The sequence below is a fragment of the Neopsephotus bourkii genome, unplaced genomic scaffold (genome assembly GCF_033783945.1).
Source record: "Neopsephotus bourkii isolate Nb327-2 ecotype Australia unplaced genomic scaffold, CSIRO-AGI_Nbou_v1 NB_1003, whole genome shotgun sequence".
Classification (NCBI taxonomy): domain Eukaryota; kingdom Metazoa; phylum Chordata; class Aves; order Psittaciformes; family Psittacidae; genus Neopsephotus; species Neopsephotus bourkii.
The window spans coordinates 301096-317115 of NW_026901494.1; the positions used below are offsets into that span (position 1 = coordinate 301096).

At 48.7% G+C, this 16020-nt stretch overlaps 1 protein-coding gene across 4 annotated transcripts in view; it reads left to right on the top strand.

The window, feature by feature from the left end:
• Positions 1-16020, top strand: part of MYH10 (myosin heavy chain 10) — a 93429-nt gene that overhangs the window by 36636 nt on the left and 40773 nt on the right. For 2 of the 4 annotated variants that reach the window (XM_061360009.1, XM_061360011.1), the window contains exons 5-6: positions 7252-7354; positions 12538-12567. In XM_061360009.1, the coding sequence (XP_061215993.1) occupies positions 7252-7354; positions 12538-12567 (133 nt within the window). The remainder of the gene's footprint in view (positions 1-7251; positions 7355-12537; positions 12568-16020) is intronic. The other 2 variants (XM_061360010.1, XM_061360012.1) reach the window with 1 other exon arrangement.

Below are 16020 nucleotides of genomic sequence, written 5' to 3' on the forward strand. Positions count from 1 at the left end.
ATGTCCCTGCTCATTGCAGGGGGGTTGGACTGGATGAGCTGTGAAGGTCCCTTCCAACCCAAACTATTCTATGATTCTGTGTCCACAAGGACTCATATCTGCTCCATGGATCAATCCTGCTTTGCTCAGGTTAGTAATGATGCAATTTCTTACGTGCCCTTGGCCTTCCAACTGAGGAATCCTCAGTTGCAGGCACAAACACGTGCAGTTCCAAGCCCATGGTGCAGGTGATCAGACAGGGGTAACTGCCTGGTTAAGAGCAAGGTGGGAGGAGCTGAGTGAACATCGATGGTGGTAATTCCTTTTTGTCCTGGCAGTTGGCTGCTTGGCTCTTGGGCTGCCAGCCACTGACAGACTGTCAGTCAGGTGCTGCAGCGCCCGTGCCTTTGTGAGTTAGTTCATCAAGATTCCCAATAAAAAACGAGGCCCAAACCCAGCACCCCTATGGGGAAGCTGGGCTTAAACCTCATCACCCCCTTGGCTGGAGGGCAAGGGAGAACTTATTTAAGCTCTTTCCTCTGTACATTATTTGCTTGCTGGAAAGAAAGGAAAATATGTTGTTGCAGCAGCTTCCTGGGAGCAGCCTCCATTAACCCAGGATCCACTGAAATCAGTCCCGGAAGAGTGATGCTGGCTTTGCCACATGCACCCACCTCATGGAACACTTGACTCCTGTAAGGTGAGGAGTTGCAATGGATGGGTTTGCAGGCTGTTTCCTTGGGGAAGATGCTGCTGCTGCCCCTTATCTGCAGGTTGTTGCTTCTCTTCAGTTGCTGCTGTTTGTCAGCATTAGCCTGGGCTGTTCTCCAGTAGGATGGTTCCTGCAGCTGGGGGCTGTTGACCAAGAGGAAGACATTTCTGCTGTGGAATCTGAGAAACATTCTAAGAATATTGGGGCTGTTCAGCCTGGAGAAGAGAACCTCAGAGCAGCTTCCAGTGTGTGAAGGAGGCTACAAGGATCCTGGAGAGGGACTCTTCATCAGGGACTGGAGTGATAGGACAAGGGGTGATGGGTTCAAACTGAAACAGGGGAAGTTCAAGTTGAAGATAAGGCAGAAGCTCTTCCCTGTGAGGGTGCTGAGGCGCTGGCACAGGGTGCCCAGAGAAGCTGTGGCTGCCCCATCCCTGGCAGTGCTCAAGGCCAGGTTGGACACAGGGGCTTGGAGCAAGCTGCCCCAGTGGAAGGGGTCCCTGCCTGTGGCAGGGGGTTGGATGTGGATGAGATTTAAGGTCCCTTCCAGCCCAAACCGTTCTATGATTCAAGCCTTCCCTGGCTCTGTTGTTCAGCTGCAAGGCAGCTGCTGGGAAGTCAGATATAAGAATGTGCTGCCTGGCCCTTTTTTGAGCTGTTACAATTCTAGGTTGGAGAATCTCACCACAAGCTTCTGGTATTCTCAAAACCGAGACTGGGTTTGATAAACAGTCATTTGGCAGCCGCTTGCAGCCCCACATGGGTATCTAATCTGCGCTGGCTGCAGTAGGAGTGGTGGGGTGTGGAGGGAATAGAGCCTGTTTAGTAAAGGACAACAGCAGCAAATACCAAGCATTTTTGTATGCAACCTCTGGCTGGAATCCAGCTTGTAACATTCCCTGGACAACTGTGCAGAGATGATGGGAAGCATCTAGAGAGAAATAAAGGAGCTATAAAGCAGCCGTGTGAATAGTAAAGCCGATTAGTGACTCTTCTGCAATAGCTCAGACTCTCAGTTATACCTCTTTGTTTCAGCACGCTAGGCAGGTGATTAAGGCAGCCTGGAATGACAGGTCTTGACTGTAAATATCTGTTAACGTGTAACTGGGAGGTCTGCTCGGTTGTGCCTGAGAATAAGCGTTTCTTCTGTTCTTTGCAACTGCTGTTGTGAGAACAAAAAACCCTTGTCGGGGCTCTTACTTCGCAGTTGCTTGCTCCTACAACCCATGGAAGTGCTCGCTGCATGTGCTGGTGTGGTAGGTGGAGGCATTGCTGGCTGAGGAGCCTCAGTGACAGCCTGGGATTCCTGTGCCCTGGGCAGCGAGTGCTGAGGAGGACTCACCCTGGCACTGAAGTGATGCCACTGCTTTGCTTCTCTGCAGAAGGACCTTCTGCTTCCAGATGAACGTCTCACTCCAGAGCTTGGTGCTGAGCAGGGATGATAGAAATAGACTGAAACTTGAGATGTTAGGGGAGAATTCTTCCCTGTGAGGGTGCTGAGGCGCTGGCACAGGGTGCCCAGAGAAGCTGTGGCTGCCCCATCCCTGGCAGTGCTCAAGGCCAGGTTGGACACAGGGGCTTGGAGCAAGCTGCTCCAGTGGAAGGGGTCCCTGCCTGTGGCAGGGGTTGGAGCTGGATGAGCTTTAAGGTCCCTTCCAACACAAACCAGGCTGGGGTTCTGTGAAACTCCTGGGGCGGAGGAAAGGTTCGGGTGATCCAGGCGGAAAATCCTGACTTGTTTGGTTAGTTTTCCAGTAATATAAATCCCAGAGATGGTCTGCAGTAGGGAGATGGCACTAACAGCACCTGGCCATCCTGAATACTGCCTGTCTTCACAAATACTGTTCGTTTGCAGTGGACTTTGTGCACAGGTAGCAAGATGAAGCGAAGGCTTTGAATTTGTGTCCATCTGTCCTGTGTGGCTCTTGACACTACACACTGTCTGTCCTGCATAGCCCTGGTCTGCTGGGGGGATTAATGGCCAGCTGGGTGGTGGTGGAAGGGTGCCAGTCCTTGCAGTGGGACTTCAGGAAGTGCCTTTAAACTAATCTGACTTCCCTCAAATCCTTTGCCAGTTCAGGAAGAGGTTGTGGTGTTGCCCTGTCCTGCGCTCTACCTGTCACAAGATGTGTAGATGCTTCAGACCTGCCTGACAGTAAGGACAGCAACTGTTTCACCACTGTTTTCCTGTAGAACAGTAGCTTTCCTTAGAATGGGTCTTTCCCAGGGAGGCATTTGACCTGTTCCTGGGATAACAATAGCACTGTCAGTGGGCTGGGTGGGACAAGAGTGCTGCTCTCCTAGCAGCCGGTGGACCGGCTTCCTGACCCATGAGTCCTCTCCTGCTGTGTTTGCTGTGCCTATTCTCTAGAAGGCAGTCTCTTCAGGCAGTGTATTCCCTGCATTCCTTTTACTTCTGTGCAAAAGCTGGATGCAAGTTGCTCAGGAAAAGAAATTGCAGCTGGTTGAGAAGCTGGTCACTGATATTTATGAACCCAATCACATCTGAGATGAGTTTGCCCCAGGCAAACTCTCCTGTATCGAAGGTGATGCTGCAGCTTCACAGGCAACAGATTGAAACCCATGGCAAAACTGAAAAGTGCTCACACTAGCTAAGCTTTTCCTATTTTAAATGAAGCTGCTTCAAAGCAGAAGCTTTGCTCCAGGGAAAAGCACTTGAACTCCATATACTGGGTAAATTTACCTCCAAGTGTTGGACTTCTTGTCCTTTTGTCCTTTGTCTCTGTAACACAGTTTGGAAGGGAGAGATCCTTCAGTTAATTGGTGGAATCACCTCATGCCTCCAACTTGAGACTGTTGCTGAAGGTGGTTTGCTTAATTGGATGTGCTCTTTGACATAGCCCAAGTCTAGAGTTGATGGAACCTTTCACTTCAGTCTCATGAGGTTTTATCTCTGCTCATAGTGGAACTGAGACTGAAGCAGAGGGAGATGAAATGACCCTGCTGAAGCCATTAGCCAAGCTGCTGTCGGCTGAAGTTGGGCAAGGATCTCAGCAGAGGCGTTCAGTTGTTTAATTTATAGTAAAATACTGAGTTGTATTAAAACAAGGGTTTGAACAAGTTAATCTTTACCTTTGTGGCGCCATCTTATTCCATCAATCCTGCGCTGGGTGATAGTCAGAGTTTACCTTTTTTGGGCAGGTTGGTGGAGGTAGAAGCCTTTAATTTATTTTTCTAATCTGTGTGTTTGCACTCCTGGGAAAGCGCTGAAGTCCTCAGAAACCATTATTCCTATAAATGAAAAGGGCTTTATCCCAAATCTTCTTAATTCTTTTGCAGTCTATGGCAGCCGAGCTATCTACCACCGCATCCTGCAGGAAATACTTGGCATACTTGTAAGCTCCAGGGAGAGGAGAACTAGGATGATAACATCCATTAGTGCTGCTTTTGACTGAGGACTTGCATAAAGGCTTTATCTAAAAAAAGCCCCAACCCACTATTATATTGAAAGGCTTTTTAGCAAGAGGAATGTGTTGGGAGCTTTCGACCTTCCTGTCTGTGTGCAGCTTTACTGGGGGTCTGCCAGAAGAGCTGTTGGTTCAGAGACTCCTCAAACTGGGTGTGCTGCCCTGTTAGAAAGCCAGCGTCTGGACTGTATTTGTTGTGCTGCTTTCTCTTCACTGCATGCGTCCGAGTAGATTTTCCTTCCTTAGAATTTAGTCAACTTGCTATAATTTGACAGAGGTAATGTCTCTAGTTTGAAGGGCACAGCCGATGTGTTCCCCAGGCCTGCTGACAATAAGAACAAATTGTGGTGTTTTAAAATGTAAATGTTTATTTTGCTGTACCCCTTTTCTTACTTCTCCTACCTGCTGGAATGGTTTTAGCATTAAGCATATTTTAATACCCATCTAGAAACAGGCAAGACTGCTTTTGCTGTTGCTTGTAGTTATGAGTTATGTTAATATAAACACTAGTAACAGGGAGACTAGAAATAAAGGCTTGAGAAGGAGGATTTGGCATCAGGTCTTGTTTTCTGCTTATCAGTCTTTATACTTGTCTTGTATGTGGTGATTCTGGGCTGGGGAGAGATGGGACTTTTCATTGAGAGTTGTAGCGGTCCCAAAGTACACCCAGTTTCGGTGTTGCATATTGATGGTATCTTGGCAGAAAGGATCTCCAGGTATCCATTAGCTCCTTCTCCCAGTAATCTTCTCTAGAACCAGCTCTTCAGGTAATATCCTCCAAGTTTCTCCATGCAACGAGCAGAGCTGGTGTAATGAACATGTTTCAAGGGAAGGACTCTCTCCATCTCCAGAAGTCTTCAGTAACTGAGTGCAGTGATTTCTGCTCTTTCAATGCTTCTCTACCATTTTCCCCTTGATGGTTGGCTTGTGAGGAAGAATGGAACAAAAATGGTTTTAGGTTGATGCAGCTGCTTCTGAGAGGCAGATGCCATTGGTACAGCTTGGTTGCTTGGTTAACCCTCTGAGCTGTCGTAAATACCCCAGAGCCTGTCTGCAGAATCACCTTGTCCAGGGTTTTCAGCTCAGAGTTTTCTCTTGCAGAGCCTCGGGGCTGATCAGCTCCATCAGTCAAACGAACAAGCTGCTGCACCCTAAGCTTGTACCCAGCTCTTGGGGGCTCCTCTTCACGATGAAGCTGCTGTGAGTGAGCATCTATCCTTCCTTGCCCATGGCTGGGAAAGGGCACACAGTGCTGTCTCTTAGTAAGAGGTCACTTCTGCTAGTGCTGTTATCCAGGGGGGTTCCCATGATTTAAAAGGATTGGAAGGTATAAAGGAAACAAGATTGTTTTAGAGTCCAGTCTGGGGCGATATCCTTTCTGTATATGCAAGGTTGAAAATTTAAGTGCTCTATTGCCTCATTTTTCATTGCCATGGAGATGCTGCGAGAGCTGGAGCAGCTCTGCTCTGGAGCCAGGCTGAGAGAGCTGGGCTGGGGCAGCCTGGAGAAGAGAAGGCTCCTGAAGGGGAGACCTTAGAGCAGCTCCAGTGCCTAAAGGGGCTGCAGGAAACCTGGAGAGGGGCTTGGGACAAGGGATGGAGGGACAGGGCAAGGGGAATGGCTTGAACCTGCCAGAGGGGAGACTGAGCTGAGCTCTTAGGCAGAAGCTCTTCCCTGTGAGGGTGCTGAGGCGCTGGCACAGGGTGCCCAGAGAAGCTGTGGCTGCCCCATCCCTGGCAGTGCTCAAGGCCAGGTTGGACACAGGGGCTTGGAGCAAGCTGCTCCAGTGGAAGGGGTCCCTGCCCGTGGCAGGGGTTGGAACTGGAGGAGCTTTAAGGTCCCTTCCAACCCAAACCATTTCCATGATTCTGTGATTTTTGCAGACAGTAAGGGGAGGATGGGGATGCTTCTGAGCTGCCTTTGTGATCAAGAAGCGCAGGTCTGAAGGTAGTCAGTACAGAAGTGTGTGCAGACTGGCTGAGTGCTCTGGCGTTCAGCATGGGGGAGGGAGGTATTTATGAAAACTATAGAAGAATGTGCTCAGATCCCTGCTGGAAAATGGACATTCCCATTGTAAGTACCTTCGTTGAGACACATAAAATGTGCACTTGTCATTCTTACAGAGTAGTTGGCTTCCAAACTGCTGTTTGTGCGGAGCCCTGCAAGGACAGAAGCACTTTCCCTGTTCGCATGCAGATCCCCATGAGCAAATCCTTCATAGTGTTGCCAGAGGCAGTTGTTGTCTCACCCAAGATGGGATCTTCCTGTAGTAGTTTGCTGCCATTGATCATGGCAAAGCCAGCCCTGGTAATCCCTTTGGCGCTTGGAGCCACCCAAGGATCAGACCCATGTTTTATAGCTGTAGTAACCTCCTTTGCAGCTGTAGCGGTGTGAACTTGTGCTTATTTCCTGCCTGGGCTACCCTGTATGTAAAGCTCTCAATAAATTCTGTCTAAACATGTTCTGTCTGTGTTACAAATGCAGTGTGTGTTTGCTGTCTCTATTGATCTGTGGGCTGTACCTCCCTGTGCTAATACATTCAGTTCTTAATGAATTCATGTAGCCCTGTGGCCATAAATCTCTGTAAATGAGGTAAGAGCCTGCAGTGTGCAGCATAAAGAACCTGTTGAAAATGTGTTTTCCTGGGCTTTGGAACTGGCTGCTATAGGCTCTGAGTGTCCCTATCCACTGGGTAATTCTCATAAGCTGTTCCTGATATGTGAAATGTGTAAAAATGCTCATAAATATCAAAGTTTGTCTATAGATATGCATGAATTAAAAATCAATTATGTATTTTCACTCTGGAAAATGCAGTCTCTGGCGGGGGCTGAGCCTGTTTCTTGTTCCTTAAGATAACAGAGGAATTCAGGAATATAATCCAAAGCTTTTATTCAAGTTAATGTTACATACAGGTTCAACATCTCAATGCTAAGGAGATGTTTAGGGTGAAGGAAGTCATTTAAACAAATACCTTGTAGTCCCTGCCACGTGGGTGCTCTTGGGTTCAGGTGGGTAGGGAAGGTTTGTTGCATGGTGAAAGCCGTAAGTGAAACGAAATGAGGTTGCTGCAAACAAAGGATTGATCTGTTGTTGGAAATGGATGTTGAGGAAACTGTCTGACATGTTTTGCAGAGGTGAATCTGGTGCCGGGAAGACTGAAAACACTAAGAAGGTTATTCAGTACCTTGCTCATGTTGCTTCCTCCCATAAAGGAAGAAAGGACCATAATATTCCTGTAAGTTGGGATATTTTCTCACTTGTTTCTCACTCTTTTTAAAGCTGTCATCTTTGCATTAAACCCACAACTGTTTGTTAAAGATAAGATGTAATTGAATCCATGTAACTTTGTCTCGACCATTATTTTTAATTTAGTAGTAGGGAAAACAAGCAGTTACACCCAAGCTTCCAGTCAGTGTTGGCTGTTTAACTTGTGTTGGGAAAGGACAGGCTTTCTGCAGCATTATACCTCAGAGCAGGATCAAAGCTTTCTGCTGCAGTAACCCCAGCTTTCAAAACACAGGATCACCTTGGGTGGTTTTAGGTCCAACGAGATGCACCTTTCAGTGCTGTATTTGTGAACAAGCTTTCTGGTCTTCCACAGATGAACCTGTAGATGGAAAATTCTCAGGCTCAAAAGCTGCTGTAGACTTGCTGTATCTAGAGGTCAGCAGCTAATCTGGAGCTCAGATTTGATAACATTAAACCTAAGAGTGTACACTTTTGTGTCGGAGAATCTTGGGGGTTTTGGTAACGTGTCACTCGCTCTCATTTATCTAAACCTTCCTTCACATTTCCAGCCAGACTTCAATGTTTGCATTGAATTTTTAGCAATTCTTTGCTTTAAAATACACAGCTGGTTTTGGATATCTGCTGCTGTGAGCACCTGGGTCTTGTGGTGGTGAAATATTAATTCAACCTCAATTACACCATCCCTGGAAGTGCTCACAAACCATGTAGATGAGGCCCTCAGTGACATGGATTAGTGGTGGCCTTGGCAGGTGCTGGGGTAAGGGTTGGACTTGATGCTCTTAAAAGTCTTTCCCAGCCCAGCAAATTCAAGGCCAGCTTGGATGGGGCTTGGAGCAAGCTGCTCTAGTGGAAGGCATCCCTGCCAGTGGCTGGGGTTGGATCTGGATGAGCTTTAAGGTCCCTTCCAACCCAAACCAGTCTGGGATTCCATGATTCTGAGTTTCCTCTGTTCTTTGTTGTGTGGCTGCATCACTACTGTGAAGTGAAGGCACAAACTGGAAAGGGGAAAGCTGGGCTGGAAAATGTCCATGAAGGGAAGGATGAGTTGCCCTTTCTACTGCAGTGTTGGTTTAAATCCCTGGTTGAACTGCAGCTGTATTTCCTACTCACCAGTGTGGTTGAATGGGATGGGGGTGTTAATCTCAAAAGAGTTTTGAAGATGTTTGTTGTAATCAGCTGCTTTATGAATGGTTGATGAGTGTTGTGAAAAGGATTGGAAAAGGTTTTATTCATTGTAAAACATAGTTTGGCCATAGTAAAGAGAGCAGGGTCCTGTCCTGAATAAAGGTCCAATACTTTGATCCTGAACTTCACCCATGCAGTACCTTAGTGAGCCCTGGATTAAACATATACCAAACACGTACCAAAAATGCAGAAGGTTTGTGTAACCAAAACCGTTTTGAAACACAAATGACCCTCCCTTGTTCTGTAACAATTCATTTTCACTCATACACTGCAAACAAAGCATGGCTGACCCACACACCTAGTGCTCGGGAGTCAGGAAGTGTCAGAACCGGGGCTGTAGGCGCAGTCAGGTTTGTCCCTGTTGGCATATTCAGTAGAAGGCAGCAGAGGGCTGGTGGGATCCACAGGGCCCCTCTGTACGAGCTTCGTGCGCAGAGAAGATGCTAAATAGGCTTCTTAAATTGACTGCTAGCGATGGATTTACCTTCATCCATCCTGTTACAATGGCCAGTGTCTGCTGAGGCTGTTCTGAGCTCTGCATGGAGTGTTTTTAGGAAGCAGTTTGCATGCTGATGGATGAATATGCATCTCCCCAAGACTGTTCTGAAGTCTGGGGTTACCTTTGCTTTAGCCTGGCAGAATGCTGCAAAAGCATTACAAGCAAATGTGACCCCTCCAATCCTGCTGGCACCTCAGGCTGTGGCCAGGATAGTGCTGTTGTTCTGCCCTGCCATGGGTGCTTTCCCAGTGTGTTCTCCAGCAGTGCTGGTGGTGAAACATTCAGCTTATGTGAGGAGCATCACGTAGGTGCTCTGCCCATCCCTTGGACAGCCCCATCACATTTGGCATTCAGCTGCTTGTCCATGAGACTATTCTTTCCCAATGGCCTCTTTCCTAATAGTTCTTTTCCTTAGAGCAGCTTCCAGTATCTGAAGGGGGTTACAAGGATGCCAGAGAGGGACTCTTCATCAGGGACTGTAGGGACAGGCCAAGGGGAATGGCTTGAACCTGCCCGAGGGGAGACTGAGCTGAGCTCTTAGGCAGAAGCTCTTCCCTGTGAGGGTGCTGAGGCGCTGGCACAGGGTGCCCAGAGAAGCTGTGGCTGCCCCATCCCTGGCAGTGCTCAAGGCCAGGTTGGACACAGGGGCTTGGAGCAAGCTGCTCCAGTGGAAGGGGTCCCTGCCCGTGGCAGGGGTTGGAGCTGGAGGAGCTTTGAGGTCCCTTCAACCCAAACTATTCTATGACATTTCACCTGTAGAGGAGCCCTGTATGTCTTCTGCAGTTGAAGTCCTGTGGGGAACAGAGCCAGTAACACATGGTAACCACAGAGGGTAGAATCACAGCACTGAGCAGCCTTAACACCAGCATTTCCTCATTCTGGAGTGTCTGAATCTGTAGCCTCACAGTCTCATTTCCTGTTTAATCCCAAGGAATGTTAAAGGTGTTGTCTTGGGGACTGTGCTAGGAGGTGTGGGTAGTGGTGGTGGTGAACATGCAGAAGAGAAGCTTTAGTAGTTGTGGGGCTTGGCAGAGCTGGGTGAGACTGGGGTAATTCCTGACATCGGAAATAAAGGCTTTGCAGAGCTGAGTCAGGGGGAGGGCAGAAAGCCTTGGTGGTGAGTTATAAATACTAGCTCTTCTGAAGGTGGGAGGTGGAGGACCATGAGCCTGAGCTCTTGGCTGCAGCGTGCTTGGTTGAGAGTCAGGACTGGCACAGGTACAATCCCAGAAGGAGGTAGCAAGGGCGAGAAGGCAGAAGATACCTGTTGTAACTGAAAGGTTTAGCTTCACATCCAACAAACTGAGCTCTATGGAATGGGGGGGGATGAGGTGGTAGTGCTAAGGACATTCCCAGTAAATCTGTGTATTTGCATGCACCAAGCATACTGTGTCTTACTCAGTTGTTAACTATGCACCTGTGACACAGACAGCAAGGGGGCTTTAGCTTGGGTGCTGTGGACCAAAGCTGACCCACACTGATGTCTGCTGCACTGGGCAGGTATTCCCTGTCCCAGGGCCACAGAGGAGCCTCTCCCCTCTGCTCTCAATGATTCTGCTGAAGGCTCAGGAGGTGAAGAGAAAAGGGTATTTAGAATGAGAGGAGGAGAACAAGGACAGGTAACTGGTGAGGCTGATGTGTGGTTGGGCAAGGAGAGTGGGGATGACAAGGAGACTTGTCAGCTGCTTCCCTTTGGCTTGTCATTCCCATACACACTGAGATAGGAATGAGAAAAAAGAATGAGGTGGTGGTGTTAATGCATGCATTAGTGTTGCTTTAATATGGTTAATAAGTGAGTCTTAATTCTGATTCTTGGGTTCTGCTTTATTTTGCATACTTTGTGGTTTGGGATGAGAGGGAAGTCAGTGCAGCATACAGAAATAGTTAAAACCGGCACCCCTGGCTTTCCAAGAGAAGTGCTGGTTGTTACTCACTGCCTGGGCACTGCCCAGGTTACTCGCATGTTCTGCAGGCTGTCAAGCTGGGGATGCTCCTGGCCATGCTTGCACTCTGTTCATGGTCAAATATGTGACATCAGCTGATGGTTTCAATCATGGCAGTGTAGAAGTAGGTGAGTTCTGTACAGAAGTGTATCCGTCCACCACTGCTGTCACCCTGGTACAGTGCACCTCTGGTACAGATGAGTGGAACTGGACTTCTGTTCCTTCTCCCTCTGCCCAAAGCCTTCCTCCCAAACCCTCTCTATTATCACTAAATAATGACTGGTGCTTTCAGGTTAGTGGTTGCTTTCAGGGGCTGCATTGGCCTTTGTACCTGAAGTGTTCAATTGTTTCCTTTGTTTTAGTTCAAAAGAACCAATTGGTTTTGAAGTAGGATCTGGGATAGGTTCACTCAGCCTGAAGCTTCCCTTAGTGAGCATTTCCCAGATGGGCTTAAGCTGCCCTCATTTAACCAGAAGGAAGGGAACTGGGTCTGAGTGTGCTCAGCTCTGTTTCTAGTGAGGACAGAAAGGGGCTCCCCGAGGGAGCAGTCCTTGTGCCCGTCCTTCTTCAGTGGTAGCTCCCTACTGAAACCTCTCATCTTTGTTTAGATGCCCGAGTTGTTTTCTGACCAGGTCTGATGCAGCTCTGCCAGCTTCACATCCCTCAGCTGAATGAGCCGAGCCTTTGCCAGCTGCTGGACAGGCAAAATGTGTTGTTCTGCACTAAGCCAGTGGTGGTTCTTTAAAACAAGGCATGGCTGGAGGAAGCGTGCACCTGGCTGGGCATGGCAACGGCACAGGGTGTGTGGCTCAACACAGGGTTCTCCCCAGGCTCTCTGATGGGGAGCTCAGCATTATTACACTTGCAGACTGAGCCAAGGAAAGAATAGTGGAATCAAATATTCCTGCAGAAACTGTGCAGACTGAACCTGGAGGGGTTTTGTTTTCCTTTAGTACACTCATGGTCCCATTCCCCTTCTGCCTGCAGAACTTGAAGCTTTTCTTAAGATGATGCTGCTTCTCCTGTGGACAGTCACTGCTGGAAGCTTTGCTCTCCCTTATAGGTTTGCATCCTTAAACACCTGAAGTGCGGTGCACAACCCAACCCCCAGGCTCCTCAGGAACTGCTTTACCCTGATCCTTTCGCAACCTTTTTGATGGTTGAGGAATAATGATCATCTCATCCATACGAAACCACCTTGCAGGGACTGAGGGTGTAGAGCAGGTTACTTGGGGGGGGGGGGTGGGTATTTACCATTGTGGTTTGGCAGACCTGTACAAAGCCATGCACAACGAATGGAGCTGCTGCCCTTTCCCTGCTGCTCCAGGACCTCTGCAATCTTGTATTTGGAATTGCTCCTTTGCACAGACACAGGTTTTAGCATTTTGCATATGTGAAAGATTTCATTTCCTAAACCGAATGTGAACGGTTGCTTTGAAGTGAGTCTCTAGTTAAACCTACTGCCATTGCTAATTCAGGATGTAACCTGCAGCTGGAATGCTTCCTTGCTAACCTGTGCGTTTGTTTGTTTGCAACGAGCAGCCCGAATCACCCAAACCCGTGAAACACCAGGCAAGTGGCTTTCTTTCTGCTTTTACAGTTACAGAGGTGAACAGAAACCTGTGCTTCTATTTCCTGTCGATCTGTATTTGTAACACGGGGAGGGACACAGCCAGGAGAGAGCTTTGCAGATCCTCAAGTGGCTTCCAGAGAAAGAGCAGGCCCCTGGTCCCTCAGCACAGCAAAGCTTGTGCTTTAATAGAAGCTACAAAAGTCTTTTAATTAACATGCTGCTTTGTCTGAATTTTTTGGTAGCTTCTCAGATAACCTCAGAAAGACTTTGACATCAAGGCTGAGAGAGCTGGGCTGGGGCAGCCTGGAGAAGAGAAGGCTCCTGAAGGGGAGACCTGAGAGCAGCTCCAGTGCCTAAAGGGGCTGCAGGAAACCTGGAGAGGGGCTTGGGACAAGGGATGGAGGGACAGGCCAAGGGGAATGGCTTGAACCTGCCCGAGGGGAGACTGAGCTGAGCTCTTAGGCAGAAGCTGTTCCCTGTGATGGTGCTGAGGCGCTGGCACAGGGTGCCCAGAGAAGCTGTGGCTGCCCCATCCCTGGCAGTGCTCAAGGCCAGGTTGGACACAGGGCCTTGGAGCAAGCTGCTCCAGTGGAAGGGGTCCCTGTCTGTGGCAGGGATTGGAGCTGAAGGAGCTTTAAGGTCCCTTCCAACCCAACCCATTCCATGATGATGAAGTATAAAAGGCTTGGCAGAACCAACCATCATCTGAAATGAAGCGTTTCCCTCACTCTTCAGGGTAATTGATGTGAGCAATGTGGTATCTGTTCAGCGCTGCCACCTGAGTTAACGTTCCCTCAGTTGAGCATCAGCTGCTCTTACTGCTCAGGGCAGATGGAACTGCCCTGCAGATAACTCTGCCCCTTTCCTCTTCCCGTGTCCCTTTCTCCCATGGGCAGCAGCAGTTGGTTTTTCCTGGACCCCATTGTGCAGGACAGGAGCTGCAAAGGGGCACAGAGAGGAGGTTGAGTGGAAGTTGAGGGTAAAGCTGTTGAGAGGAAAAGTTGCTGCTGGGTGTTCTGAAGGCTAAATGCTCCTCTCCCTATCCTGAGATGATGAGCAATGCCTTTGTCGTGGGCATGAGCTGTTAAATCGAGAAGCAGCTTTGCAGCAGCTCCATATGGTATGAAACCAAGGCTTGGGAACTCAAGAAGCCACCATGAGTTAGTTCAGGTGGTTGTATTCCATTTCTCTGCAAGCTGACTGTAGAGCAACCTAAGCTGTAGCAGGAAGGGAAAGAATAAAAGAAACTTCAAGTTGGGTCTGGGGTATTGGAAGCCCAAGCCATCACATAGACAGTCGTGGTGCCTCTGCTGGTGTGCAGTTACATGCTGGACCTCTGTAACCCAGCCCTGCGTCTCACTTTCAGAAGTTACAGACAATTCAACCCTCAGTCAATTCTAAGGGGTTTTTACTCCAGTATTTCTCTGTTCCAAAAGCAGAGGGAGCAGGGTTTAGTTCAAGCCTCCTGCTCAGAGCTCCTATGTCAGGGTGGAAACAAGGTGTTTGTTGGCACTTTCAGTGTATCAGTGGAAACATGCTAATCCAGAAGTGTCAATACTGTGTAGACCATGACCATTAACATTTCTGTTTCAATGTCATTTTGGACTACAGCGTGGATCCCTGTTGTATGTGAGTAGCATGTGGCTTTCCTGGCCTCTCGACAACTCCAGCCTCAGGATGCTGGTTGTTCTGAAACTGAGACAAGAGCCTGTCCTTACCTTAATGTTGCCCTGCATGAAACATTGCATGACTTGACTTTATCCACATTACTGTGACACTGCTTTTTCCAAGTTCTGGTTAGCTGCCTGTGCAGGAGATGTGCCTACAGGCAAAACATGCTCTTTCCAAACACTGAACACTTCTGAGAGCCAAGGCTGGTTTTGGGCTGTGAAGCAGTGCATCTCACAATGAAAACTACTCAATCAGAAGCTGTTGAACACAGTGGAGAGGTTTGGTGTTTCTTAGTGATGGCTGTGACAAGTCTGCTTGTGAGCAGGCCAAACTCTGCGGCTGGGCTCTGAGTGCCATGAGTTGTCCTCATGGTTTTCACCCATATCTGAGGACCCACAAGAGGGACCTGGAGCTGTTTGAGCAAGTCCAGAGGAGGCCACGGAGCTGCTGCGAGGGCTGGAGCAGCTCTGCTCTGGAGCCAGGCTGAGAGAGCTGGGCTGGGTCAGCCTGGAGAAGAGAAGGCTCCTGAAGGGGAGACCTTAGAGCAGCTCCAGTGCCTAAAGGGGCTGCAGGAAACCTGGAGAGGGGCTTGGGACAAGGGCCTGTAGGGACAGGCCAAGGGGAATGGCTTGAACCTGCCCGAGGGGAGACTGAGCTGAGCTCTTAGGCAGAAGCTCTTCCCTGTGAGGGTGCTGAGGCGCTGGCACAGGGTGCCCAGAGAAGCTGTGGCTGCCCCATCCCTGGCAGTGCTCAAGGCCAGGTTGGACACAGGGGCTTGGAGCAAGCTGCTCCAGTGGAAGGGGTCCCTGCCTGTGACAGGGGTTGGAACTGGAGGAGCTTTAAGGTCCCTTCCAACCCAAACCAGTCTGGGATGACCCAACTGAATGCTTTCATCAGATCCTCAGAGATGATCATAAAAATGACCTATAAGACCTCTCTGTATTCAGCTGGAGGATTTGAGTGAAATCATTTCACACTGCCCTGGCCAAGTGCCTCTGCAGAAATCCCAGGGAAGGCTGGGGCCCATGGAAGCACATTCAAGCCCGGGTACAGCCTGTGCTGCCGTGATTCCCATTGGTACAGCAAAGGTCCATGGAGGAGCCCAGTTTAAAGGCAGGCTCCTTGCTTTTCCAGGATAGCCAGGATCTGATGTGTAAGCTGTGGTGAGTACAGGCCATGGGGTTGATTTTGAGCTGTGCACTGTGCTGTGAGCCAGCTTCTTGGCTTTACACTTGGGTGCCTTTGCAGAGCCGTCTGCATGGTCAAGATAGGGGAATGATGGAATGGTGTGAGCAAATGTTTCCCTGGTCTGATGCTTTTATATGGGAAACTTTTAGACTATAAATACTGTGCACATAGTGCTTTGAACAGAGCTGGTTTTTCTTCAGTTGTGGTTTTTTTTTTGTCTATCTTAAAGCACTCCTGAGAACTGTATTGTTGGCAAACCCAATGTACAGTGTGTAGGGTCTGGGGCCCCAGTGGTGGTTGCTGTGCTCTGGGCTAAGGCTCACACATTTGTTTCTTCTTCAGTTACTTCACAATCCAGAGAGTATGTAGTCCCAAAGGGAATGTATTTGGAAGGCAACAAGTTTTGAGCCAGTAACTTGAGGTCACGTGAAAGCAGCAGCAGCCTGGAGTCTCCATGGGGACTTGAAATATAGTTCAATGTATAAATAAAATCCTCTTTTAGGTGTTAAGTTTAAAAATTCCTGTTAGAGTTGACCTTGTGGAATCCTTAAGAGACTTCAGTTTCCTGTATTCTGGGTCCTCTATTCATCTAT